The sequence below is a fragment of the Hyla sarda genome, chromosome 4, assembly GCF_029499605.1.
Source record: "Hyla sarda isolate aHylSar1 chromosome 4, aHylSar1.hap1, whole genome shotgun sequence".
In the NCBI taxonomy this organism is placed as follows: domain Eukaryota; kingdom Metazoa; phylum Chordata; class Amphibia; order Anura; family Hylidae; genus Hyla; species Hyla sarda.
In genome coordinates this window covers 171185356-171213130 of record NC_079192.1, presented here as the reverse complement: position 1 = coordinate 171213130, position 27775 = coordinate 171185356, and the positions used below count along the sequence as shown (strand labels likewise).

The window sequence follows — 27775 nt, the reverse complement described above, 5'->3', positions numbered from 1 at the left end:
GAGCAAAATCTGCAGAAAGAATAGTTAAGTCTATCCTGGAATCCGGATTTCCGCAGCAGAAACATCTGATGCAAAAATTACACCATATGCACTCCTATTGAAATCAGTATGACTCTACTACAGCGGAATGTCCATGCAGAATACAGTGGTCCCTTAACATACAACTGTAATTTGTTCCAAATGAACCATCGTTAGTTGAAACCATCGTATGTTGAGGGATCGGTGCAATATAACGTATACGAAGTTATACTCACCTGTCCCCGCTGCTCCGGACCGTCTCTGCTGGGCGGGATCGTCGCTCTTCATCACCGTCATCACGTCGCTGCGCACGCCGCACCTATTGGATGACGGGACGGCGTGAGCGGCGACGTGATGACAACGAAGGAGAGCGACGGCGATGTAGCGGAGCCAGAAGAGGACGGTCCGGAACGTCGGGGACAGGTGAGTGACCATCACCGCACCACATGGGGCACCTTAAACGGTTATCAGGCGGCAGCTGAAGCAGTCTGCGCTGCCGGATAGTCGTTTATGTAATGGCCCCGACATACAAAAGCATCGTATGTTGATGCTGCCTTCAACATGCGATGGCCTCTCAGAGGCCATCGTATGTTGAAATTATCGTATGTCGGGGCCATTGCAGGTTGGGGGATCACTGTATATGATACATTTATGGACACTATCAATAGAGCCTTACAGGGCAGAAATGCAGGGCTTACTTCTTCTCATGTTCCTAAAGGTACTGCAGTCACCTGACACATATTAAGCATTTGAATACATGTCAAGTGGTTGTCAGCATTAGCATTGCTAAGGAGGGAGTTTGTAAAGAGGAAGGGAGACTGGCTGACTTCCCTGGGGAGCAGGCTCTGATGATGTAACTGTCCATGTATATTCAGTTATTATTTACAGACTGTCCATATAAAGACAGTTACATCATCAGATCCTCTCCATGGCTTCCTTCTGAGAGAGGACAATGTATACCATTGTCCAAACAGAGAGATATGTTGCAGATTTCGATTAGAGGTATATGTTGGGAGCCCCTACCTCTGAAAGAAGGCTAAAATGTAGTGGGGGTAACATTCAAACTTAGGAACACAGAAGCATGCTGTAAGTGTTTAACATCATGTGTAGAAGACAATGGCTCTTATTTACTAAGAGTGGAGTGTAGGTTTCTTTGTGGGTTTTAATTCCCTACAATTTATTTTCCACGGTATTTACTAAGGTTTCCCTACATTTTCCCCTTTCCCTACACTTTTACATTCTATGTGGGTTGGGTTTTTGTAAAAATGCCAGGAACACGCCCCTTTTTGGAGACCACGCCCCTTTACCCGGCGACCAGGCTCCTTTTCCGGGTTTTCTTAGCAAAATGGATAATTAGTCGGGTTTTTTCAATTCTGGCACAAAATCTGGCGCAGACAGAATTTCTGGCGCAATGCGACAAAATCTGGTGCATAACCCGACAAAACATATCAGGTTTGCAATAGTAAATGAGGGCCAATGTCCTTTTATTAGGTGTTGAAGACAAGGTAAAGCTAGTGTGTAAAGCATTGCTTTTAAACATGTGAGGATGGACTCAATGTTGAGACACCCTCCAGTCACCGCTAAGGCAGATGTGGGGAGACAATGTGACAGGAATTATAAGCAGCACAGGTCTTACCTTGGCTTCACCAATTTCTGGTTTAGGGAAACAAATGTAACATAAATTATACATTTCTTTTAATATAATACTGGGGTCAGGAGATTTATCAAAACCTGTGCAGAGAAAAAGTTGCCCAGTTGCCTATAGCAACCAATCAGATTTCTTCTTTCATTTTTAAAAAGGCCTATGCAAAATGAAAGAAGCGATCTGATTGGTTGCTATGGACAACTGGGCAACTTTTCCTCTGCACAGGTTTTGATAAATCTCCCCCTAAGAAACTAAGATATATAGGAGTCTCCATGCAGCATGTTCTAGCTGGTAAAACTTCAGTAGAAGAAGGTTGAGATGTTCTGGTATAGAATATTCACTGGTGATGACAAAAGACATTATCGGTGTGGGGCATGGTGTAGAGGTGTAGGCAAACGGCTAACAGAAGAAATTAATAGAGTTTATGGGATCAAGCTGCTGTATTGTACCATAGAAATGAGAAATTATACAGGCCAGCTAGATCCCCACAGTATGATACATATTAACTAAACATTGCAGGATCATAAAAAAACAGAGTTACCTTTTGATAAAGGTGGGCAGCCAAAACACAGTTATGCTGCCAGTACAATGAGGGCACCATTATGAAATTGGTGAAATGTAATAGCGTCTATGACTTTTTGTGGTATGTTTCTGCATATAAAGAATAAACCAGGTGTTAAGTGCAGGTAGAAGGCCTCAATAAAGAGGGAGTACTGTAAGATATACTAGCCGAGATGAGATACAGTGGAATAAATCGGTATTACAAAGGAACCCAAAACCTAGGAATTCATTCTAGAAAACGTAATAATCTTGCCCCCATTGTTTGTCAGTCTGCAGGATTTTCTTCAGGTTCCTAAATTAGTCTTGTAGAGATCCTGAGAAGTAAAGGTGATAGTAAAGGAGGTGGGGCATTGTTTAAAGGGCCGGGCTTATTATAACTGATGCCCTTCTACTTCTGCAGTTGTATTAAAGCCTAGTCATATCTAAGGTTTGTGGAAAGGAAGGGGAGAATGGCTGTTCTCCTGGGACACATAATTCTGGACTTATACGTTCTTATGAGTCCTATCAGTCAGTCAAAGTCTTCCTTCAGACGGTGTACACAGAGAGCTGTCAATCACTGAGAAGGACCGCCCACTGAACTCCTTTGCCCAGAATCATGAAATGTTTACATGAATAAATTACTAGTTCTACTAAATCTTTTCTTATAAAACTAATTATCAATCTGCACAGCTCTATAACATGATGATTGAAGATCAGACTGCACGGTCAATGTGTTCTCTTTAAGGCTTTCCTTCATTTTAACCATATACATTATCGCCGGCATTTATTATTGTAGTGTAAGTGAAGCATTTTTCTACACCTTTTTTTGTGTGCTGGTAATGGGAAGGAGCACCACATTTATTAAATGGTTGCAGGGCATTTAATAAATTTTATGCAGGTCACATTTTCTGAAATTTCTCTCTTCACATACACCAAAAAGCTAAGCTAAGTCTGGGCTGGTGTAGTTTTAGAGACTTTTCAGTGGCTTTGCGCCTTTTTTGCACCTTTTCACAAAAAGGTGCAGTTCATAAACCCTTCCATATCATGTGTATTGCCAAAATCAGTGGATTGCAACTCAAAATCAGCAGAAATGTGTAAACCAAAAGGCGCAAATAAACCCTGCTTGAGCCTTTTTTGCGCCTTTTGTAGACACAAAAAACAATCTAAAGACAATGATAAATGTCGGCCTATGTTTTTATACATGAGACTTGATTGTGTTGTGAAAGCAAGTGATGCTTCATTCACTTTCTGGGCTTAGAACTGTTTCCACACAGCAGCTATTGCAGGAGCAAGCATTGTGAAATACTGACAAAATATGTTTACATTTTCTGCAGTGTTTGATTTATTCCACCCCTTAAAGAGGTTGTCTCACTAAGAGAATTTCATTTCATGTGCCCTATTAGGGCATATAGATGTCCTAATGTATGTGAATCATGGCCACCATGTAATACGCCAGTCTCTGCCTCACAAATGTATGGATGACCAATTCATTCTCCATTGATTGCCAAAAGTTAAGAAGCCAGAACCGCAGCATTTGGCTGATCACCAGACCGACTTCATTTGCAGAAGGGGTTGTCATGGTGAGTCAACGGCTTTCAACATGGTGATAAATTTCTATATCAGGAAGGATCTTGTTTACTGTTTGACAGCATACAGTACAGGAACACTGTATAAATAATACAGGTCTTATAGTGACTTGGTTTTACAACAGAACCATTTGATTTTCAAAGCTTAAGCTTAAATCAAAGGCCCATCCATTGGGAGTGATATGATACAGACATATCCAAGGCACAGAGGTGGGCAATACCCAATGATTATGCCATAGAAATAGGTACAAAAGGTACTGATCTCTATATTACACAAGAGTATAGGGAATGCTTATCACAGAAACATGAGATTTTTAATAATGAATTCCCTCTAAAAGCAAGACATATCACTAGTGAAGACCCTTGTCAGACAGAACTATGTGGATAAAAGCGTAGACATTAGCTTTCTATGTCAAATGTGTATTTTACGCAAATTTTTATGGTAAATTGCCAAATTCCCCCTGCATTTAAAATTGCTTGTTTAGCCACTACATACACCAATGTTATGACTAACACTAAAGAACATATGCTGAGTATATAATCGACATCTGGAACTGTCACAATTTTAACAAACATAAATAATAAACATCAACAACTTGGTATTTTATAAACAATAAGAATACATAATGTATGCTCCTTTCTATTTATACCAACAACCTAGACAACAATATAAAGGCCAATATATAATAATGCTTCTAAAATGTAGGCAGGTTCACAGACTGTACCAGGCTGCAAATCAGCCTAGTGGCATAATGGGTGCAGTATAAAGAGGGTACAGCATAAACTGGAAAGACTGCATAAAAAACATAACCACCCCCAGACTACACAATGTTTTGTAGAGATGAGGGCCACCTAAGGCTTTGTTTGATGAGGCACACAGCCCCGGCACACAGAACCTGTGAAGGGTCTATGCTGTATACTGGGCCTTATTAGCCTTGAAAGCATTCACAGAGCTAATCCTCCAGTGAGCGAGATGTGAGAAGCCGCTGTGATCTTGTGAAACTGGTGAGCAGCTTGGATGCCGTTTGCGCTCTGGTGGGTTTCTAGGCAGACTCTCTTGTGACAAACACCATAATCTTTTTAATGTGTGGCTATATCATTGGTATTGATATAACCATCTATTCCTGCTTATCTATATACTGTACAGTCATCTGTCTCCACATCTCCATCTCTAGAATGAACAGAACAGTCTCCCTCTACTGTTCTTCCTTTATACCAGGTGCATATTCCTCCTTCTTCCTCAGTCATATCTACAGGCACCTAGGTTCTGCCTTTTGTTCTCTAATATTCACAGTGCCTACATAAACAAGATCTATTCCTAATGCTTATTCTTCCTTTATTCTTCCTTCTTACAGGCATTTTCACCCAAAGGAACATGAAAACCGTTGCCAATGTCTTCCATCTCACTTTTTCTATGTGCTATTAACACTCTCCCCAAACCATTCTCCCTCCTTCATTTTGCACACAGGTCTCCTGGGTCAGCTAGTAGAATATGGGGTCAATAATGCTGCTGAAGTACATGTACATGAGAGGAATACAGAGCACAGGCCAGATACACCAGAAGCACATATGTTCTCACGATACTAGCTGAATATTAACATGCCTGGGAGGGGTACAGGATACTCCGAAGGGAAAAAATGAAAAATAGGGAGGATAAGGGAAGGGTAATTTAAAAGATACGCTTCTCTGTTAATATAGGGAGATTAATATATGGTAGGGCACCATTGTACAAAAAATGAACAAAAGGTAATTGTAGTATTGCAGTAAACCAAAGAAAACAAAGAAAAAATCAACACAATGATATAAATGTCCATATTTTTTTCAGAACTGTCAGTCCAAGACATAATACAGTATGCTACATGTATTTAAGACTATGAAGGGGAGAATGTGTGCAGAGACGCTCATCCATCTCTGAATATACTGGTATTTTTGCAGACAGCACTTGTTAGTCTAGCATAACGGGCTACATAGACAGAGACATCCATATCAAATGCATAGATAGATGATATCTGTACCTGGCCTTCATTTTTCGCAGCTGCGAGATGCCTTCTCTCTTTTCCATCGCCAATGAAAGAATAACACGGAGGGACCTCAATACAATCTTCCTTGCATTCAAGGCATAACATGTAGAATCACACACTGATCTGCAGTGACAGAGGCACTCGCACAATTAAACACGGGTTCCGTACCAATCACCCAGACAATGACACAGTTATTCGCTGGGTAACACAATACACATATAATAAAGAAGGCACACAGCTTTACATACATACAAGGACGCTTACATAGAAACAGCGGCGGGCAAGGACACACATCCACCTCCACTCAGCAAAAAGAAAATATATCCAGAGGTTGATGTGAAGCTGCAGCACATGGAGTGCATATCAACCTATACACACATATAAGCGAAAGAGCAGGAACAGCCACAATGAGGCACATTTTAGAGAGAAAAGGGTAGGATAGCAGGGAAAACACACAGGGTAAGGGAAGAAGAAGCAAGCAAAGAGGAGGGACAAACAGATACAGAATCAGAGAGAAGCAGGGAGGAGAGGAAAGTGGGGAGAGGAGAGCAGAGGAGGAACTATGACAATGAGCTGGAGAGAAGGAACAGCTGTGAGCAATGGCTCTGCTCCTTATTCCTATATACAAGTACTACGCAGTAGTGTGCACTATACAGACAACGCAATGCTACTGTTGCCAAGCCTGGCATGCTGATAGAATTCTAATGTCCAGTGCTGAACATGGATAGATAGCTTCTCTGGCTACTGCTGGACTCTGTGAGATAACTATGCTGCCCAGAACTACATATAAAGAGATAATTACTCTTCTCACCTCTGTATGCCGACATACTGTACATCTGGCCGCTAACAGATAACTGTGCTGGCCTGAGCAGTGCACTGAAGGATATGCTCATTTATGATGGAAAATATCTCCACTATTTTATGAGCTATATAGAGACAGCTATGCTATTCAGCATTGTACACTAAGAGATAACACCACTGCCCGCTGTGATAAAACAAGAAATAAATGCACTCCTCGGCACTATATATTGATAGATGGTTTCCCGTATTGCACAAAGAAAGATTTGATAACATCTTCTTCATTCCTAACATAGGTTCTATAATAAACTGTTAAATCTAGTAAAATACCAAGATCCTATACATACAGTATAACACCTAAAGTGTGCAGCTTATAAAAAGAGCTGAGGAAAAAGTATCTATCTATCTATCTATCTAAGTAACTGAGGGTTCACAGAAATGAAGACATGAAGATACATGAGCTTAGGTTTGCATAGTCAATGTAAATGCTTCCATCATGTAGCAGTAGATATGGTCAGGAGGTGTAGCAGCCATTGAGATCAAGCACTAAAATGGGAAAAATTTGTGCTAAGTGATTTTGGCTGTGAGATGATTGTTGGTGTCAGATGAGATAGTTAGGACTCAAAGGCCATTGTTCTTCTTAGACCTCCAGACACAACAGGTAATATTGTAGGTTGAAATGCATTATTAATAAAGGTGGCCCTACACTTTCAACAGCTGTAGGCCAAACATCTGTTTGGCGGACAACTACGTCTCCTGATCTCCTCATACATACGAACAGCTGGCATGGCTGAATGTTCATATGTTCTTTATAAAGTGAGAAGGAGTAAGCTGTTACCAGACAGTTCTAGTGGCAGCTCACCTTTCCAAAAACAATAGGGTCATGCTTTGAAACATGCCTGGCCCTGTTCTCCACCAGCATCATCTATCGGAGAGAACTTGGAGGCCACCATACACTTCAGACAAATAACTGCATGTTGCTAAAATATGCCACAATCTGCAATCACGGTGGGTTTACCTTCTGGGACCCCTGCCAGAGTTTCCAACACCTTGTTAAATCCATGCCATGAAGAATTTGCACACCTGAGGGCAAAGGGTTGTTCTACCTACCAAGCACTAAACATACAGTATATACCGTATATACTCGAGTATAAGCCATCCCGAATATAAGCCAAGGCCCCTAATTTCCCCCCAAAAACCCAGGAAAAGTTATTGACTCCACTATAAGCCTAGAATGGGAAATACATCATCCCCCCCTATCATCATCCAGACCCCCGTCATTAACACCCCCGTCATCATCCCCCTCCCCCTTCATGATCTCCGCCTGTCATTCCCTTTCAGTGGTCTTCAACCTGCGAACCTCCAGATGTTTCAAAACTACAACTCCCAGCATGCCCGGGCATGCTGGGAGTTGTAGTTTTGAAACATATGGAGGTCCGCAGGTTGAAGACCACTGCGGCCTTCGTCATCATCCAGACCCCCCGGTGGGGAGGGTTAGTCGTTCCGGGCTATCCATCTTCACCGGGAGGCCCTCTTCTCCGCTCCGGGCAGGCCCCGGACTAGTGACGTTGCCTTGACGATGACGCACAGGGACGTTCATGCGCAGGGACGTCCCTGTCCGTCGTCGTCAATGCAACGTCACTAGTTCGGGGCCGGAGCGGAGAAGAGGGCCTTCCGTTGAAGATGGACAGCCTGGAACGACTAACCCTCCCCACCGGACGGTCCCTGCAGCATAGATGGCCCGGACCAGCTCACCCTTCTTTTCCACTGAGGGGAGGTGAGTAGAAAACTAAAGGGGGGGTCTGGATGATGACGAAGGCCCCAGTGGTCTTCAACCTGGGGACCTCCAGATGTTTCAAAACTACAACACCCTGCATGCCCGGACAGCCCATGGCTGTCCGCGTATGCTGGGAGTTGTAGTTTTGCAACATCTGGAGGTCCGCAGGTTGAAGACCACTGAGAAGGGATTGACAGGCGGAGAGTTCACTCGAGTATAAGCCGAGGGAGCGTTTTCAGCACGAAAAATCGTGCTGAAAAATTCGTCTTATACGGTACTTAAAAAATATTTCATTCAAATGGATGCCATGCTATGTTAATGTAGGAGCATACACTATTTTCAGCACACAAATGTATATGAGATCTATAGCCGGAATACAGTGTAAATTCAGCCTATAAAGTCCAATGCAGCATGATACTTATTCTGACTATATCTGTGTAATTCCAATAAACTGACAGTGACCAGTTTATGATAAGGCTGAAATTGATTTCCTGTAATGACAAGCTCCACTAAGCGCTTTTACTTTATCATAAATGTATATTTTCTTCTAATTGTTTTATTGCTATCCCCTTATATACATGACTGCTACATATAATAATGTGTACAGGTAATAATCCTGATTAATAATCTATTTCTTATCCGCCAGCAACAGCTTGTCATGACCTTTTTATATTCTGTATTCTGCATATTACTTAGTCAAAATCTATAGGTTGTAAACTCAACAGTAACAGATAGTTTTATTAACCGGGCTTTACATCACAATATACTCAAATGTGACTGCTTAATACTGCAATACTAAGTGTATTACTGCCAGGCACTGACGCACATATCCTTTCTGATATATGCAGGGAGATATAAAGAAGGTCATGTATAACAAGGTCATGTCTATGGCACATTTGCCTTCTCCTGTTATGCTGTCAATCTGGCAACTTTTTTTTTTCCCCTTTTGCTTATAAAGCACCAACATTTTCTGTAGTGATGTACAGTCCCTGTCCTCAAAAGTGCACACGATTTAATTTCCACATGCCATATACACACATGGGGACCACTTTCATAATTACATATAGTTACATAGTTAATAATAGTTAAAAAGACACAAGTTCAGCAAATAATTCTACTGTGTTGATACAGGGGAAAAAGTATTTCTTGACTCTATACAGTGGTCCCTCAACATACGATCGTAATCCGTTCCAAACAGACCATCGTTTGTTGAAACCATCGTATGTTGAGGGATCCGTGCAATGTAAAGTATACAGCCGTTGGCTGTCCGGGCATGCTGGGTGTTGTAGTTTTGCAACATCTGGAGGTCTGCAGGTTGTAGACCACTGGTATAGTAAGTTGTACCGTCACCGCTGCCCTGGATGTCGCCGTCCATCACTGTCGCCGCGTCCCTGGGGTGTCCCTGACGCTCCAGCAAGGCCTCTGCTTCCCCTGCATCCTCGCTCTCCGTCGCCGCCATCACGTCGCTACGCACGCCGCTCCTATTGGATGACGGGACGGAGTGCGCAGCGACGTGATGACGACGATGGAGAGCGCCGACGATGCAGGGAATCCCGAAGAGGACGCGCCGGAGCCCCGAGGATAGGTGAGTGACCATCACCGGAGCTCACGGGGCACTGTAAACGGCTATCCAGTGGCAGCTGAAGCAGTCTGCGCTCCGGATAGCCGTTTATGCGATGGCCCCGACATACAAAAGCATCGTATGTTGATGCTGCCTTCAACATGAGATGGCCTCTGAGAGGCCATCGCATGTTGAAATTATCGTATGTCGGGGCCATCGTAGGTCGAGGGGTCACTGTATCAGAATAAATCAGTCTCATTACCTAATACACATAGCTTGTAATAGTACATCTTTCAGGGAAGGCATCCAGACCCCTCTTGAACATGTTTAATGAATCAACCATAACAAATTCCTGTGGCAGAAATCATCTGCAATAATGGTGAAATCTCCTTCTAGACGTAAAGGATTCCCCCTTTCATGGAACAACTGGTTTCTGATTTACTATTCACCTTAGTGTCACCAGGTGTAATTATTTTGCCATTATGGTGGGTACTATTTTAAGAGGTTAAAAACAATGCTTTTTAGCTTATGATTAAAGGGGTACTCCACCCTTAGACATCTTATTACCTATCCAAAGAATAGGGGATAAGATGTCTGATTGCGGGGGTCTGCCACTGGGACCCCCCGCGATCTCCGTGCAGCACTCGCATTCTATGCTGGGCTGCTGCTCCAGTCTTGGAAACCTCTGTGTTTTCATGCCACGTACAATCTCTGCTGCGGCACCCCAGTCATCCGGTGCACGGAGCGAACTTTGCTCCATGCCTGATGACTAGCGATGCGGTGCCAGAGGAACGTGATGAACACCACACCCTCTCCCATAGACTTCAATTGAGGGCGTGATGTCATGAGCCTCCGGCACAGAAGACAGCGGCAGGACCCCTGCAATCAGCCATCTTATATCCCCTATCCTTTGGTTAGAGATAAGATGTCTAAGGATGGAGTACCCTTTGAGGGTTGACACCCCCCCCCCCCAAAAAAAAAAAGAGTCGAAAATAGTCCATTTTCTGTGATATCTGTTTTATGTAATTCTAAAATGGATTGGAAATAAAAAGCACATTTTATACAAGACTTCTGTTTCGGCACTGGATTTTTGCTAGCCTTCCTTGTCATGGTTACAGACCTTGGTTTAAAAAGATAATCAGATTGCCCCTAAAATGTCTGCATTTCAAACCTAAATATTCTCGAATTTCATATCTGTCTTTGTAATTTCAAAGGAAACCAATTCGCCAGTACTGTATGTTTTTGGAGTGTGGGTTGTAAAATGGTGGCTAGTATGTAAATGTCTCCATTCAATGTTGTTTTGTATGAATAAACATGGCCTGTAACTACATGCACCAATATATTTTGCACCAGTTTATTCTCAAAATAAAATAGTTTCATTGAGATCTACAGCTTTATAGTCTGGTCAAAGTCAGCTATAATGTCTAGCACTACAGGGTGACGGATAAAAGATAACACTGAAAGCTACTGCTACCTTCCAGCACTGTGCACAATAAACAACTTTATCCAGAAATGTATATGTTTGAGAGGCTACATGGAAGATCAGCAATATGTAGCAGTTTTCTTCCAGATCTGCATAGTGACAGAGCTCTACCATAAGATATACTGACGCTGCACAACACTGTACGGTGAGATGTTCCTGTGCTGGCCACAAATGGACAATGATAGATAACTGTGCTCCCCACCAGTGTAGCGCTGTTCACTAGGTCTATGCAGTTAGACAAAACACGGCTGCCAGCGCTGCATAAAGAAATAATGATGCTCTCCATTGCTGCACAAGAAGAAATGACTGTATTGACCAGCACTGTACAATGAGAGGCAATTCAGCTCCCACAAATACAGTGAGAGATAATTCTGCTGCCCAGTTACAATTAGAATAAATGTGCTATAAGGCCATAGGAAATGAGAAGAATCCACTGTGGTCAGACAATGGGGGCTTATTGCACTGGCCTGCATTGCTCAGCAGTAACACTCAGAGATGTATGTACACTGAGATATAATAGGGGTGATGGATGACTACACTTAAAAACACTGCTTAGCGGAAAACTATACTGTCCTGCCACATGGATATATTGCAATGCAGAGCTGTAGTCTTCAGTGAAAGATAACTGTGTGAGATTCCTCCGGAAGAATGCACAGGGAGCTGCTGTTGGATCTGTTATTATTATTATTTGTATTTGCTGGACATAGGGTCCTAAACAGCTAAATACCTGCTTACTGCATTGGTAGTAGCATGTAAATACCCCACGCAAGTGTTAGGGCAAAGTCATACACAGAGGAAGCTTGTGTATGGAGACCATTCGAACCTGGTTTACCAATTGACTGTTAATGGCTGCAATATTTTGCAGGTACACTGTAATTTTAGACTGTTCACACAAGGTGGTGCCACATGGGGAATTACCATGTGGCAAAGGCGCCATTGTTTTGAATTGGTGAGCTTGTTTTTTTTTTTTGTTTTTTTTTTAACTGAAACACATTTCCTAAATGCTTCATGTGTAAAAGAAAAAAAGTGTGAAAACTGCAAAGATTTGCAAGTGTAAAGCTAAGAAAACTGCAAAGATTTGCAATAAATGCATGCTGTTTTGCTGTACAATAATTTGCTACATAGCATTGGTTATGGCCACACAACTTTGTCGGTAAAAACACACCACTTATGGTCACTGCTATGTGCACTAGAGTACACTCATGTATCCATGTGTTATCCTGGCAATTTGTATGTCTATAAGTTAAATGGGCACTGTCAAATCCCAAAACTTTTTATATGTTGTTACTAATAAAAATTACAGACGAAGGACGTGCACACATAGGGGTTAAAGGGGGCTGGAGCCCCTGCCCTTTTCCTCACCTGCCCTTCTAGTGCCCTCACAAAAGGAGGTGCAGACTCAGGGTGATAGGTGCAGTAAAAAGGATCCGTTGCTGGGGAGATTTGTATGTGGTTTAATGGAGGGTGCTGTGCCCTCCCTGCAGGAAGGGGGCGCCACTCACCCTGTCATTATCAGCTATTTCTCTGCTCCTCTCCACACGGAGGAGACAGAAGCAGAGGAGGCAGAGAGAAGCCCCGCCCACAGTCTGCCCGGCCAGAAACTCCAGCCTGTGCAGAGGGGGATGGTGCCCTTACTTACTGTAAGTAACTGAAAATATGAGTGAGTGATATTGTGTGTGTGTATCTTTATGTATGTGCCTGTGCAGAGAGGGATGGTTGGGGCCTTACTGTAAGTGACTGTGAGTGTGTATATATGAGTGATTGTATGTCAGTGTGTCTGTATGATGTGTATATATGTGTGTGTGTGTATCTCTATGTATGTGCATATAAATAGATATGTGAGCAAGTGAATCTATGCATATCTGTGTGTGTGTGTATATGTGAGCAAGTGAATCTATGTATGTGTGTGTGTATATATGTGAGTGATTGTCAATGTGTCTGTATGATGTGTATGTGTGTGTGTATCTCTATGTATGTGCCTATATATGTGAGCAAGTGAATCTATGTATATGTGTGTGTGTATATATGTGAATGATTGCATGTCAGTGTGTCTGTATGATGTGTATATGTGTGTGTAGCTCTATGTATGTGCCTATATATGTGAGCAAGTGAATCTATGTATATGTGTGTGTGTGTGTATATATGTGAGTGATTGTATGTCAGTGTGTTTGTATGATGTGTATATGTGTGTGTGTATCTCTATGTATGTACCTTTATATGTGAGCAAGTGAATCTATGTATATGGGAGCAAGTGAATCTATGTGTGTGTGTATATATAATGTGAGCAAGTGAATCTATGTATATCAAGCAGAAGGAATAACGGGGACGTCACTCACCGGGATGCGGTACAAAACGTATTTATTTAAACAGTGCAGACATACGGGTGGCACGGACATCAGAGCCACAGCTAGTCAGCCGTGAGCTGGGAATCTATGTATATGTGTGTGTTTATATCTGTGAGTGAATGTATGAGTGTACCTGTATGTATGATGTGCCTGTTGGTTATATCTTTTAGTATATATTCCATGTTGTATGTATGTGTCAAAGTGTCTCTTTGTATGTGTGTATATTACCTATGTACTGTATGTGTCTTTATGTTATGTGCTTGTATGTATTGTATAAAGCACATTATTATGGAATTAATAGAGGAATGTAAGCACAGTATATAGGGAATTTATGGAAGCACAGTATATATTTTATTTATATTGGAACATTATATTTTTATGTATTTTGGCACTGTGTATAGATCCTTAATGGTAGCACAGTATAGTTAAATAATAGTGGCACAGTATATAGTTCATTAATGGTGGCACAGTATATAGGGAATTAATAGATGAATGGTGGCACAGTATATAGTTAAATAATAGTGGCACAGTATATAGGGAATTAATAGATGAATGGTGGCACAGTATATAGTTAAATAATAGTGGCACAGTATATAGTTAAATAATAGTGGCACAGTATATAGTTAATTAATGGTGGCACAGTATATAGGGAATTAATAGATGAATGGTGGCATGGTATAGTTAAATAATAGTGGCACAGTATATAGGGAATTCATAGATGAATGGTGGCACAGTATATTGGGAATTAATAGGTGAATGGTGGCATGGTATAGTTAAATAATAGTGGCACAGTATATAGGGAATTAATAGATGAATGGTGGCACAGTATATAAGGAATTAATAAATGAATGGTGGCACAGTATATAGTTCATTAAAGGGGGTACAGCATGTAATTAAAGAGAAACTGACAGGCTGTTTACTTGCACTAAACCCAATACACTAGGTTACAGTGCAGGTGAACAGGAGAAAGATAATGTTATACTTACTAAATGTGGACCAGCTGTTTTCTGGGTATTGCCCCACATTTCTAGTATGCAAAGTCAGTCTTGTGCGCAATGGAGGCGGAGCTTCCCTGCCTCCATCTTGTATTCTGTGCTATGCCTAGCCATCTTTGTATATTTATAATTCTTTTTTTGCCAACTTGTATATTGTAGCATGTAAACATATATTAGTGTGGTGTCCATCTTTTCAGTGTAAGAACCAGAGCTGTGTGGAGATTCCTGCATAAGGTGGGTGCTGGGAGATTGGTAATGGGTTCTGTCATATAGAGCTCAGACCGGGGCATATAGGGGAGATTTATTAAAATCTTTGCAGAGGAAAAGCCTTCTACAAAATGACAGCAGCGATCTGATTGGTTGCTATGGATAACTGCATCGCACAGGTTTTGATAAATCTCCTCTATAATACAGTATATTAGAGTGCAGCTGTCACATGTTTTCTGTAAATAAGACTGACAGCACAGCTAAAGTTGTATATACACATGGCAGACCTCAGAGAAACTGTTCTTGACTTTATTTTACAAAAACACCAACTTTTATGGGGGGATAGCAATGTCGAGGAGGCCTGGCGGGAGGTCCACTGTGTCCCTGGGCCGCAGCACATTAAGTCTGGCAGACGTTTTTTAAATTATGAGAAATAGATGAGAAATATCTGTGCACGTCCCTGTTATAGACCTTTTCTAATATGATTGTTAACATTTTTTAAATATTTAATAAAGAAAACAGCCCCTGAAAATCCCACCACTAGGGGTCCCCATACCTACACTAACCAGTCCTACAGAAGCATCAGGCTTGTCCGTGAGTGATGGACAAGAGATGACTCATGGACAAGGCTGCATGAGCAGACACACCAACCTTTCCCATGAGAGGATTTCTAACACCGTGAGCTAATGAAAAGAGGGATTTTTATAATAAATATAGGTGATAGTGGCATAACAATTAGATGTTTATGGTAAGGATTAGGTGCTAAGTAACGTGTAACTTTTTTTTTTTGTGGGATCTGCCAGGTACACTTTAAAGAACAATAAAAATATGTTTGCCAATAGGTCAGGCTGTATTAAGTATTACAAGAAATAGTTAGAATACAAATAAATAAGATCCATTCTATCTGACTGTAATGTTTTTCAACAAGCCACAGATTTGTTATATACTGCCCAAAGTTAAAAATGTATAAAACAGCAAAGTAATAACTACATTTGCAATCAAAATTATTCATCTTCTGCTACAAATTAGGTTTATTTGCAAAATGTACAAACTTTCAACTGTTTGCAAAAAGAAAAAGAGAATAAAAAAAAACACAATCAAACGAGAAGAATGTAAATCACACAAGTAATGTAACAAGTGGTTCTTCAAAATTCATCACAAAATGCTAATTTTAATGACTACTGCAGTCTCAGAATTATTTACCCCCTGAAAAGAATCCCTCATAGGAGCACACATTTACATATCAAGTGTTTTCTCAAGCATGCCTGATGCAACTAAGCAGGGGTGTCATTAATTGCATCAGGTGTGCTAGAGTCAAGACAGCGGCCTTGAGAAGAGGTCATTGCCTTGCACACACAAAGAAATATAAAAATATAAAAAAAGATAGTAAAGTTACAGATTGTTCCTAGAAATACAGTTGGAAGAAATAGCTCTCAAGTTCAAAGTTACAGTAATACTGTCTATACTATCTGGTTGTAGCAGAAAGAGGAAGCCATGGCTGTCTGCCACCAGATTCTTAAAGGGGTACTCCGGCGCTAAGACATGTTATCCCCTATCCAAAGGATAGGGGATAAGATGCCTGACCGAGGGGATCCCGCCGCTGGGGACCCCCGTGATCTTGCACGCAGCACCCGATTAGAATCAGTCCCCGGAGCACGCTCGCTCCGGGTCTGATTAGTGGCGATCATGGGGGCCGGAGCTTTGTGATGGCCAGTAATCAGACCCGGAGCGAACATGCTCCAGGGACTGATTCTAACAAGGTGCTGCATGCAAGATCACAGGGGTCCCCAGCGGCAGGATCCCCGCGATCAGGCATCTTATCCCCTATACTTTGGATAGGGGATAAGATGTCTTAGCGCCGGAGTACCCCTTTAAAGAGGCAGGTGGTCAAAAACCTTCAAGTGACTGCAAATGACTTGCCACAAGATTTAGTGGCAGCAGGCACTGAGGTTTCCATTTGCACAGTAGGGTGCATACTAAACATACTAAGCATGCTGACCCAAAACCCAAGGGTCAACTCCAATAAGCTCAAAACCTCATTAGTAAGCCACAGAAGACTTGGGGTTCTGTTTTGTGAAGCAATTAAACAAAACTAGAACTTTTCAAGTCTGTGGATCAATGGTATGTCTGGAAGAGGAAGAATGAAACATATGCTGAAAAGTAGACCCTGCCTAAAGTGAAGCATTGTGGTGGCTTGGTGATGCAGTGGGGCTGCTTCACTTTCTTTAGCCCTGAAAACCTGCAGAGAGGGGGGTAAGATGCATTCAATTAAATATCAGGAAATCCTAGACTAAAACCTCATCCCTTAATCAGGAAGCTGAACCTAAGCATCATTAAACCTCCCAACAGAGCAATGATCTGAAACATACCAACAACCCACCAAGGCTTGGTTTCTGCCAAAGTAATGGAAGCAAAGGCTTCTCTCCTAAGAACTTAAAATACTAAAAATGCTTTTCATGAAAAGGTTGAAAAATTCTGAGACTGCAGTAGTCATTAAAGAGGTTATCCAGTGCTAACCTCCAGTATCACTGTCTTCTTCAGTGATCCTCTCCCTGGTGCTGGGGGTCAATGCTTCAAATTGCAGCTCAACTAATCACTGGCCACAGCAGTTTCCCACTTTGTTTCGGCTTAGCGGCAGTGTGATGTGCTGAGATCCAGCACCGGTTTTCTTCCAGGTGGCAGGGCCCAAGATAACACACTGCTGCTTGGCCAATCACTAGCCAAGGTGGGACATCTGGGGATTAACTGCAGTCCAAAGGGTGGAGCCCCGGCACCAGGGAGAGAAGCGCAGTAGAGGCCACGAGCTGCAATACCACTGGAGGCACTGGGGCGGCAGTGGAAGGTAAGTCACAGTTTTATTTTTAGTTTTTTTCTTTTTTTAAGTTTACCATTAGAGCACCCCTTCAAAAGTGCAATTTTGTGTTGACTGTTGATCTATTTATATTGTTGGCTGATTTATTTTTTGCAAACAGCTTCAAGTTTGTAAATTGTTCATATAAACCTAATTTTCAGTGAAAGCTAAATAATTTTCATTGCAACTGTATATTGCTGTTAAAATTATGAATTTAGCTTTTGCAGAATATGTAGTTAATCTGAGTAAAGGTAGAGCTTCACTTTAAGAATAATTTAGAAATTCAGGTAAGAGTAATTTACTAATATACAAATGACATGGAAAATACACAATGTTGCCCTTGGATAACAAGCACGGGCAATAAAAGATAACCAGTATTAATCTTCACTTTACGCCTTGTTACGTTCCCCGAGGGGTCTAGTTTCCAAAATAGTATGCCATGTGTTTTTTTTTTTTTGCTGTTTTGGCACCATAGAGGCTTCCTAAATGCGGCATGCCCCAGAGCAAAATTTGCTTTCAAAAAGCCAAATGTGACTCCTTCTCTTCTGAGACCTGTAGTGCGCCAGCAGAGCACTTTTCACTCCCATATGGGGTGTTTTCTGAATCGGGAGAAATTGGGCTTCAAATTTTGTGAGTTATTTTCTGCTATTAGCCTTTTTAAAAATTTAAAAATTTTGGGAAACCAAGCTTTTTAGGTAAAAAATTTTTTTTTTACATATGCAAAAGTCTTGAATAACCTGTGGAGTATTAAGGTTCACTTTACCCCTTGTTATGTTCCCCGAGGGGTCTAGTTTCCAAAATGGTATGCCATGTGTTTTTTTTTTTGCTGTTCTGGCACCATAGGGGCTTCCTAAAGGTGACATGCCCCCAAAAACCATTTGTCGCTCCTTCCCTTCTGAGCCCTCTACTGTGCCCGCCGAACAATTAACATAGATATATGAGGTATGTCCTTACTCGAGAGAAATTGGGCTACAAAAACAAGAAAAAATTTGCTCCTTTTTACCCCTTGCAAAAATAAAAAAAATTGGGTCTACAAGAACATGCGAGTGTTAAAAATGAAGATTTTGAATTTTCTCCTTCACTTTGCTGCTATTCCTGTGAAACACCTAAAGGGTTAAAACACTTACTGAATGTCATTTTAAATACATTGGGGGGTGCAGTTTTTATAATGGGGTCATTTAAGGGGTATTTCTAATATGAAGACCCTTCAAATCAACTTCAAAACTGAACTGGTCCCTGAAAAATAGGGAGTTTGAAAATTTTGTGAAAAATTTGAAAATTGCTGCTGAACTTTGAAGCCCTCTGATGTCTTCCAAAAGAAAAAACTCATAAATTTTATGATGCAAACATAAAGTAGACATATTGTATATGTGAACCCCAAATTTTTTTATTTTGAATATCCATTTTCCTTACAAGCAGAGAGCTTCAAAGTTAGAAAAATGCTAAATTTTCATTTTTTTCATCAAATTTGGGGATTTTTCACCAAGAAAGGATGCAATTTCCCACAAAAATGTACCACTATGTTAAAGTAGAATATGTCACGAAAAAACAATCTCAGAATCAGAATGATAAGTAAAAGCATTCCAGAGTTATTAATGTTTAAAGTGACAGTGGTCAGAATTGCAAAAAACGGCTGAGTCCTTAAGGTGAAAAAGGGCTAAGTCCTTAAAGGGGTACTCCGCCCCTAGACATATTATCCCCTATCCAAAGGATAGGGGATAAGATGTCAGATTGCCGCGGTGCCGCTGCTGGGGAGCCCCGGGATCCCTGCTGCGGCACTGCGCTATCATTACAGCACAGAGCGAGTTCGCTCTGCACGTAATGACGCGCAATACAGGGGCCGGAGCATCGTTACGCCATGGCTCCGCCCCTCGTGACGTCACGACCCGCCCCTTTCAATACAAGTCTATGGGAGGGGGCGCGGCGGTCGTCACGCCCCCTCCCATAGACTTGCATTAAGGGTACGGGCCGTGATGTCACGAGGGGCGGAGCCATGACGTAACGCGGCTCCGTCCCCTGTATCGCCCGTCATTACGCACAGAGCGAATTCGCTCTGTGCTGTAATGATAGCGCAGTGCCGCAGCGGGGATCCCGGGGCTCCCCAGCAGCGGCACCGCCGCGATCTGACATCTCCTTTGGATAGGGGATAAGATGTCTAGGGGCGGAGTACCCCTTTAAGGGGTTAACAGTATAATAGTATAAGGACAAGAGGTCACTATTCTGTCCAAATATACAGCCGGAGAGATAACTGTGCCATTCAGTGGTACAGAGGAAAGTTAACTTTGCAGTCCAGTAGAACAGGTAGAACTGCTGTCCAGCATGTTAGCTGTGCTATCCATTGATATAGCATACAAGTAACAATTCCATCAAGGAATTCAAAAAGAGAGATTACTGTGTTAAAAATAAGCCACACAATGAAGACCATTGAGCTCCAAGGTTCAGTATAAGTGGAGATAACTGTGCTGCCATGCAATATACCCTGAGTTATAGATGAACAGTTTCCAACTCCTGGAGGGCGGCGGTTGCTCAGGAAAGCAGTGTCGCTGCTGGGGCAGGCGATTACAGTGGAGGCTCATTAATAATTAATGGAGACATGCGAGAGGGACACGGATCACTACAGGGTATCATGGCACACACTGGGCCCCCTTACCAGATATCTTTGGCTAACAGCTGGATCTGGAATAGTAATTTCCATGGATTACACCTTAACATGATTTCATACCAATGTATCTATGTATCTGTTACTTGGTTTAATGTGTGCAAAGTGCAAGTGAGTCTGTGCGAAGTATATTGCAATCGCAGTAAGGTGCATTGCATTTAGGCCGGGGTTGCATGACAGCAAGCCACGCAACCTAAATATTTTGTGTGACTTGTCTGCAACTTGCTGTTGTGCGGCTTTATTACAGTTGCAATTTGGCTGTTTACAAGATAACCAAGCTGCATAGAAGTTATAAGCAAGTTGCAGTAGCAGTCACATGGAGGTCAATGCGGACAAAGTTACATGTGACCAACAACCAAAAATCCATAAAGGATGGCTTTTTTTTACGGCTGTCATGTTGAAGTCTTGCTAGGTCCCAGTCGCAACAACGTTGACTGACAATGCATGCAATATCGCAGTACAACACCTTTGCCCTAGCCATATAGTGGAATAATCCAAGTTTCAATATTTAACCGCCTTAAAGGGGTTATCCAGCATAAGGTGATTTTAGTACGTACCTGGCAGACAGTAATGGACATGCTTAGGAAGGATCTGCGCTTGTCTTGGGGCTAAATGGCTATGCTGTGAGATTACCATAACACTGTGGCTAGCTTTTTGTGAACTGGTATTTCCTGTTTCAGTTTTCTTTTTTTGCCTACAAATCCCATAATTCCATTTTCCTCCCTCCCACACGTCAGCCACCCCACCCATTGAAACATAAATGAGCTGCAACCATTCAAAAGACCTGTGGTTTTCAATCAGGGTGCCTCCAGCTGTTGCATTAGTTGCAGATTGATCTCTCTCCCACCAAGCAATCGCTCCACCCATTGAAGCAGACAGGCTCCCTGTCATCAGTTGACTAGTGAGTCAGGTCTTGGCCGCATTGCAACCTGGGAAAATTCTGAGACAACAGTCATTTTGTATGCTTGTAAAAATAAATAGTAAGGTGAAAATCGCATAAGAATTGTGAGAAAACTGTCACTCACAGGTACAGACACTATATTATAAACTACACTAACTTTACAGCCCCAGTAGCATAGTCAAATAAAAAGATTCCTGGAATACCCCTTAAAATACACTGAAAAAGACATAGGGCCCTTTACTATTGCAAATACAAAAGAGTTCATAGATATCTTTCATTAATATTATGCACCATGTTTACTATGAGTTTTAGACACCTTTTAAGGCAAATCTGACAAGGGACGTGACTTAGTTACAAATGGGTGTGGCCTAACAAGGGGCATGACATAATGCAACACTGCGCATCAAAATTTTGGCAAAAAATTCTGGCTCACATCTAGTCAATCAATAGGTGGAGTAAAGTTTGACCAAAGTGTCCATAGACTTTGGTAAATCTGCCGAACAACTTTATAAGTATTAGACAGTTTTAGTAAATATGTTTCAAAGTTACAGTTTTTTTTACAACGAGGGATATATTAAAAAAAATTTGTACAACTTGTTACAGAGTTTTGTGCCAAATATTTAGCACAAAACAATTACACTAAATTTTTAAAGAAGCAGTTAATACAAAAAGAAAAAAATTACACTATGAAGTTTTGCAAAAGTGGGTGTGGTGTTGGATTTAGCCTAAATTACAAGACTTTTAAATACTCATGTCTACTTGAAAATTCTGGCACAAAGTTTACTAACTTTTTTTGGCTGTTTTTTTTTTTTTTTTATTCTTTCAATGTCATATAGTACATTTTTATACTTGACATTTCCAAATAGTACTAATATTTTCAAATACATTTTTAAATGGGGTCCAAGCATGCCATCCGATGTGGCTAACTTTGAAATAGAGGCATGTTTGACATTGCTGCTTTGTGGTACTGTTGTGGTACTGCATGCTTTTTTTTTTCTTTTTTTTTTGCTGCCTTATTAAAGCTGATGACCAAAATTACAGTAAAAATTTTTGCATTTTGCAGCAATTTTTATAATTACTGCAAATTTTTGCAATTTTTGCCACAACTTTGGAAAACCACAGTAAATACACTACAATACTGTAACAGCTCCACAAATAAAATGTTATGTAAATACAATCTAAATATAGGCAAATATTTCACTTATTGTAACATAAATTACACAGGTTTTTTTTTTTTTTATATATATACCCCCCAATGACTGAGAAACAATGTTTGAACTGCACTTCATGATTCACAGCATTTCTGAATGGCACAACATGGTAGAACAGGAAAAAAATGCCTTGAGAATTCAAACACATTACTATACAATATCACTGACTACCAAACATCTGTTGTTATATTACTTAGAAACACAAGGGAACCAGCAATGATTTGGGAAACCAGTATATCCTTAAGTTTCTATGCTGTCTCCCATTAATTCCTAGTATATCTGGGGTTAACCTCTACTACTGGTCCTCTTGGCCCCCTCAGGCTTATAATACTATTATAGGATTAAATAGATGTCCTGCATTCTAACGGCTGTCAGTAAAGGAAGGGAGGGATTAGAAAGAGAAAAGATGCAGAAGGCAGAGAAAAAGACACAGGACGCTATATACACCAAATGCAGGATATGAAGAAATATGGATATTTTTTAATAAGAGATGATCTTAAAACAGGAAAGCAGTTAAGTGATAGAAATGAGCTAGGCCTTATTCAGAATTATATTCTAGTAAAATGTGGGATACTAGATAGAGGCCTCATTTACACAGGTTGTCTTTTGGCTGAATCTATTGGTCCTCATTTACTAAGCTATTTCTGACAGTTTTTTGTTTTGTTTTTTGGCACACTGTTTGTGACATGTCTGGGTCAGTGTGTGACAGGACTCAAATATAATATTTTGCTGCAGATGTCATTTTAAAGGGGTACTCTGATGGAAAACAAATGTTTTCAAATCAACTGGTGCGAGAAAGTTAAACAGATTTGTAAAGTACTTCTATTAAAAAATCTTAACCCTTCCTGTACTTATCAGCTAGTGTATGTTCCAGAGGAAATTGTGAAGTACTTTCCAGTCTGAGCACAGTGCTCTCTGCTGACACTACTGTATATGTCAGGAACTGTCCAGAGTAGAAGCAAATCCCTATAGCAAACCTCTCCTGCTCTGGTCAGTTTCTGACAAGGACAAAGATGTCAGCAGAGAGCACTGTGGTCAGACTGGAAAGAACTATACAACTGGAAGGCTAAAGATTTTTTAAATAGAAGTAATTTACAAATCTGTTAAACTTTTTGGCACAATTTTATTCCCACTGGAGTACCCCTTTTAGGTTTCCTACTACAAAAAAGAACATTTTGTTGAAAAAATTGCTGATCACAAAATAGATGGTTTGAAAAAACCCTATAAGACCACATTACTCAATTCCTTCACTTTTGACCCTTTGATATGTTTTTGGTTTGTTATTTTTAAAAAGTACCTGTCATCAAAAAACACTTTTCTAAACTAACTCGGGCTATGTTCCCTTCCCTATCTACTCCTAACACTCCTCCCACCCTTAAAAAAAATCAGAGCTTTAAAAAGCTCTGTAGCTAGGAGAAAGTGGGTGTTTCCCATCAGGCATGACATCACTGAAGCCTGCTTGGGGACCACTTTCGCCCTCACATGGTTGCTGTGCTGTAATGAATAGAAGACCTCAAGCTCTGTGCACCTTTCAGTGAGGCTCTGTGCATCTTTCAGTGAGGCTCTGTGTAGCTTTCAGTCGGTGCAGCTTTCAGTGAGGCTCTATGCATGTTTCAGTGAGGCTCTGTGCAGTTTCAGTGAGGCTCTGTGCATCTTTCAGTGAGGCTCTGTGTAGCTTTCAGTCGGTGCAGCTTTCAGTGAGGCTCTATGCATGTTTCAGTGAGGCTCTGTACAGTTGCAGTGAGGCTCTGTGCATCTTTCAGTGAGGCTCTGTGTAGCTTTCAGTCAGTGCAGCTTTCAGTGAGGCTCTATGCATGTTTCAGTGAGGCTCTGTGCAGCTGTCAGGCTGGGAGGAGACCAAACTCACTGTATTAATTGTAGCAGGGAACAGAACAGAGCCACCTAGTGTCCATTTTTTCTATTACATTTTAAACATATTTATGTTGATAATTTTAAAAGCAAGTGAATGGGAAAGTGTCTGCTAATTACACAAGGAACACTATATTAAAAGTTTGATTTGGTGACAGGTTCTCTTTAAGTGATTTTGTAATGTACTCTTTAATATAATTTGTAATGTAATTTAGAATGACTATTTTACCTGGGTGCATCAAAAGATCCGAAGTACGCCAAAATTGCACTAAAAACCCAAACAAACCAAACGCACATCATAATTAAATGAGGGGAAAAAAACACATGCATTATTAACCCCTTCAGGACGGAGCCCATTTTGGCCTTAAGGACCGGAGCGTTTTTTGCACATCTGACCACTGTCACTTTAAACATTAATAACTCTGGGATGCTTTTAGTTATCATTCTGATTCCGAGATTGTTTTTTCGTGACATATTCTACTTTAACATAGTGGTAAATTTTTGTCGATACTTGCATCCTTTCTTCGTGAAAAATCTGTAAATTTGATGAAAAATTTGAATTTGAATTTTTCTAACTTTGAAGCTTTCTGCTTGTAAGGAAAATGGATATTACGAATACATTTTTTTGGTTCACATATACAATATGTCTACTTTATGTTTGCATCATAAAATTGATGAGTTTTTACTTTTGGAAGACACCAGAGGGCTTCAACGGTTAGCAGCAATTTTCCGATTTTTCACAAAATTTTCAAACTCAGTATTTTTCAGGGACCAGTTCAGGTTTGAAGTGGATTTGAAGGGTCTTCATATTAGAAATACCCCATAAATGACCCCATTATAAAAACTACACCCCCCAAAGTATTCAAAATGACATTCAGTAAGTGTTTTAACCCTTTAGAAAATTCACAATCTTCATTTTTTACACTTACATGTTCTTGTAGACCCAATTTTTTAATTTTTACAAGGGGTAAAAGGACAAAATTTTTACTTGTATTTGTAGCCCAATTTCTCTCGAGTAAGCACATACCTCATATGTCTATGTAAAGTGTTCGGCGGGCACAGTAGAGGGCTCAGAAGGAAGGAGCGACAAGGGGATTTTGGAGAGTACATTTTTCTGAAATGGTTTTTGGGGGGCATGTCACCTTTAGGAAGCCCTTATGGTGCCAGAACAGCAAAAAAAAAACCACATGGCATACCATTTTGGAAACTAGACCCCTCGGGGAATGTAACATGGGATGAAGTGAACCTTAATACCCCACAGGTGTTTCACGACTTTTGCATATGTAAAAAAAAAATATTTTTTTTTTACCTAAAATGCATGTTTTCCCAAAAATGTTACATTTTTAAAAAGGGTAAAAGCAGAAAATCCCCCCCCCCCAAAATTTGTAACACAATTTCTCCCGAGTACGGCGATACCCCATATGTGACCCTAAACCGTTGCCTTGAAATACGACAGGGCTCCAAAGTGAGAGCGCCATGCGCATTTGAGGCCTAAATTAGGGACTTGCATAGGGGTGGACATAGGGGAATTCTACGCCAGTGATTCCCAAACAGGGTGCCTCCAGCTGTTGCAAAACTCCCAGCATGCCTGGACAGTCAACGGCTGTCCGACAATACTGGGAGTTGTTTTGCAACAGCTGGAGGCTCCGTTCTGGAAACAGTGGCGTACCAGACGTTTTTCATTTTTATTGGGGAGGGGAGGGGGGTTGTATAGGGGTATGTGTAGACGTAGTGTTTTTTACTTTTTATTTTATTTTTTGTTGTAGTGTAGTGTTTTTAGGGTACAGTCGCACGGGCGGGGGTTCACAGTAGTTTCTCGCTGGCAGTTTGAGCTGCAGCAGAAAGTTTGCGGAAGCTCAAACTTGCAGCCAGATACTTACTGTAATCCTCCGCCCATGTGAGTGTACCCTGTACGTTCACATTGGGGGGGGGGACATCCAGCTGTTGCATAACTACAACTCCCAGCATGCCCGTTGGCTGTCGGTGACTGCTGAGAGTTGTAGTTTTGCAACAACTGTAGGCACACTGGTTATGTATCACTGAGTTTGTGACCTAACTCAGTGTTTCACAACCAGTGTGCCTCCAGCTGTTGCAAAACTACAACTCCCAGCATGTACGGTGCATGGTGTACGGTGACTGCTGAGAGTTGTAGTTTGCAACAGCTGGAGGCACACCGGTCGTGAAACACTGAGTTAGGTAAAAAAAAACTCTAAGTTTCACAACCAGTGTGCCTTCAGCTGTTGCAAAACTACAACTCTCAGCAGTCACCGACAGCCAACGGGCATGCTGGGAGTTGTAGTTATGCAACCAGCAGATGCACCACTACAACTCCCAGCATGCACTTTAGCTGTTTGTACAAGCTGGGAGTTGTAGTTATACAACAGCTGAAGGTACACTTTTCCATAGAAAAAATGTGCCTCCAGCTGTTGCAAAACCATAAGTCCCAGCATGCCCATAAGGGAATGCTGGGAGTTGTGGTGGTCTGCCTCCTGCTGTTGCATAACTACAGCTCCCAGCATGCCCTTTTTGCATGCTGGGAGCTGTTGCTAAGCAACAGCAGGAGGCTGTCACTCACCTCCAACGATCCACGCAGGAGAGTCAGTCCCACGCCGTCACCGCGCCGCCGCTGCTCCTGGGGCCCCGATCCCAACATTGACGCCGGGGATCGGGGTCCCCAGCACCCGGGGTGCACGTCCCGCACCCGCTCACGTCCTCCGGAAGAGGGGCGGAGCGGGTGCGGGAGTGACACCCGCAGCAGGCGCCCTGATTGGTCGGCCGTTAATCCGGCCGACGAATCAGGGTGATCATGAGGTGGCACCAGTGCCACCTCACCCCTGCTGGCTATGGCTGTTCGGGGCCGTCTCTGACGGCCCCGAACAGCCAGTAATTCCGGGTCACCGGAGACCCGATTGACCCAGAATCGCCGCAGATCGCTGGACTGAATTGTCCAGCGATCTGCGGCGATCGCCGACATGGGGGGGCATAATGACCCCCCTGGGCGATATGCCGGGATGCCTGCTGAACGATTTCAGCAGGCATCTGGCTCCGGTCCCCAACCGGCTAGCGGTGGGGGCCGGAATTCCCACGGGCGTATGGATACGCCCTCGGTCCTTAAGGACTCGGGATGCAGGGCGTATCCATACGCCCTATGTCCTGAAGAGGTTAAACCTACAACAAATAAAATCCTACACTCTTAGGAAGTGAGGGCTACTGTGTGGGTACTAGAGGCCTCCTTCACCAAAGATGTTACTCTACTATCCTACTGAAACAACTGTGGTGGTACTACCAGTTCTGTATCTTTTACTAGG

At 41.8% G+C, this 27775-nt stretch overlaps 1 protein-coding gene across 13 annotated transcripts in view; it reads right to left on the bottom strand.

Annotated features, from left to right (window-relative positions):
• LINGO1 (leucine rich repeat and Ig domain containing 1) overlaps positions 1 to 27775 on the bottom strand; it is a 490648-nt gene that overhangs the window by 42952 nt on the left and 419921 nt on the right. The window contains exon 1 of one of the 13 annotated variants that reach the window (XM_056572731.1): positions 6075 to 6346. The exons of 10 other annotated variants lie outside the window; for them this stretch is intronic. In XM_056572731.1, the coding sequence (XP_056428706.1) occupies positions 6075 to 6104 (30 nt within the window). In that variant the 5' untranslated portion in view covers positions 6105 to 6346. Of the gene's footprint in view, positions 1 to 1654; positions 1724 to 5804; positions 6347 to 27775 lie in introns of those variants that run through there. 2 more of the 13 variants (XM_056572729.1, XM_056572730.1) reach the window with 2 other exon arrangements.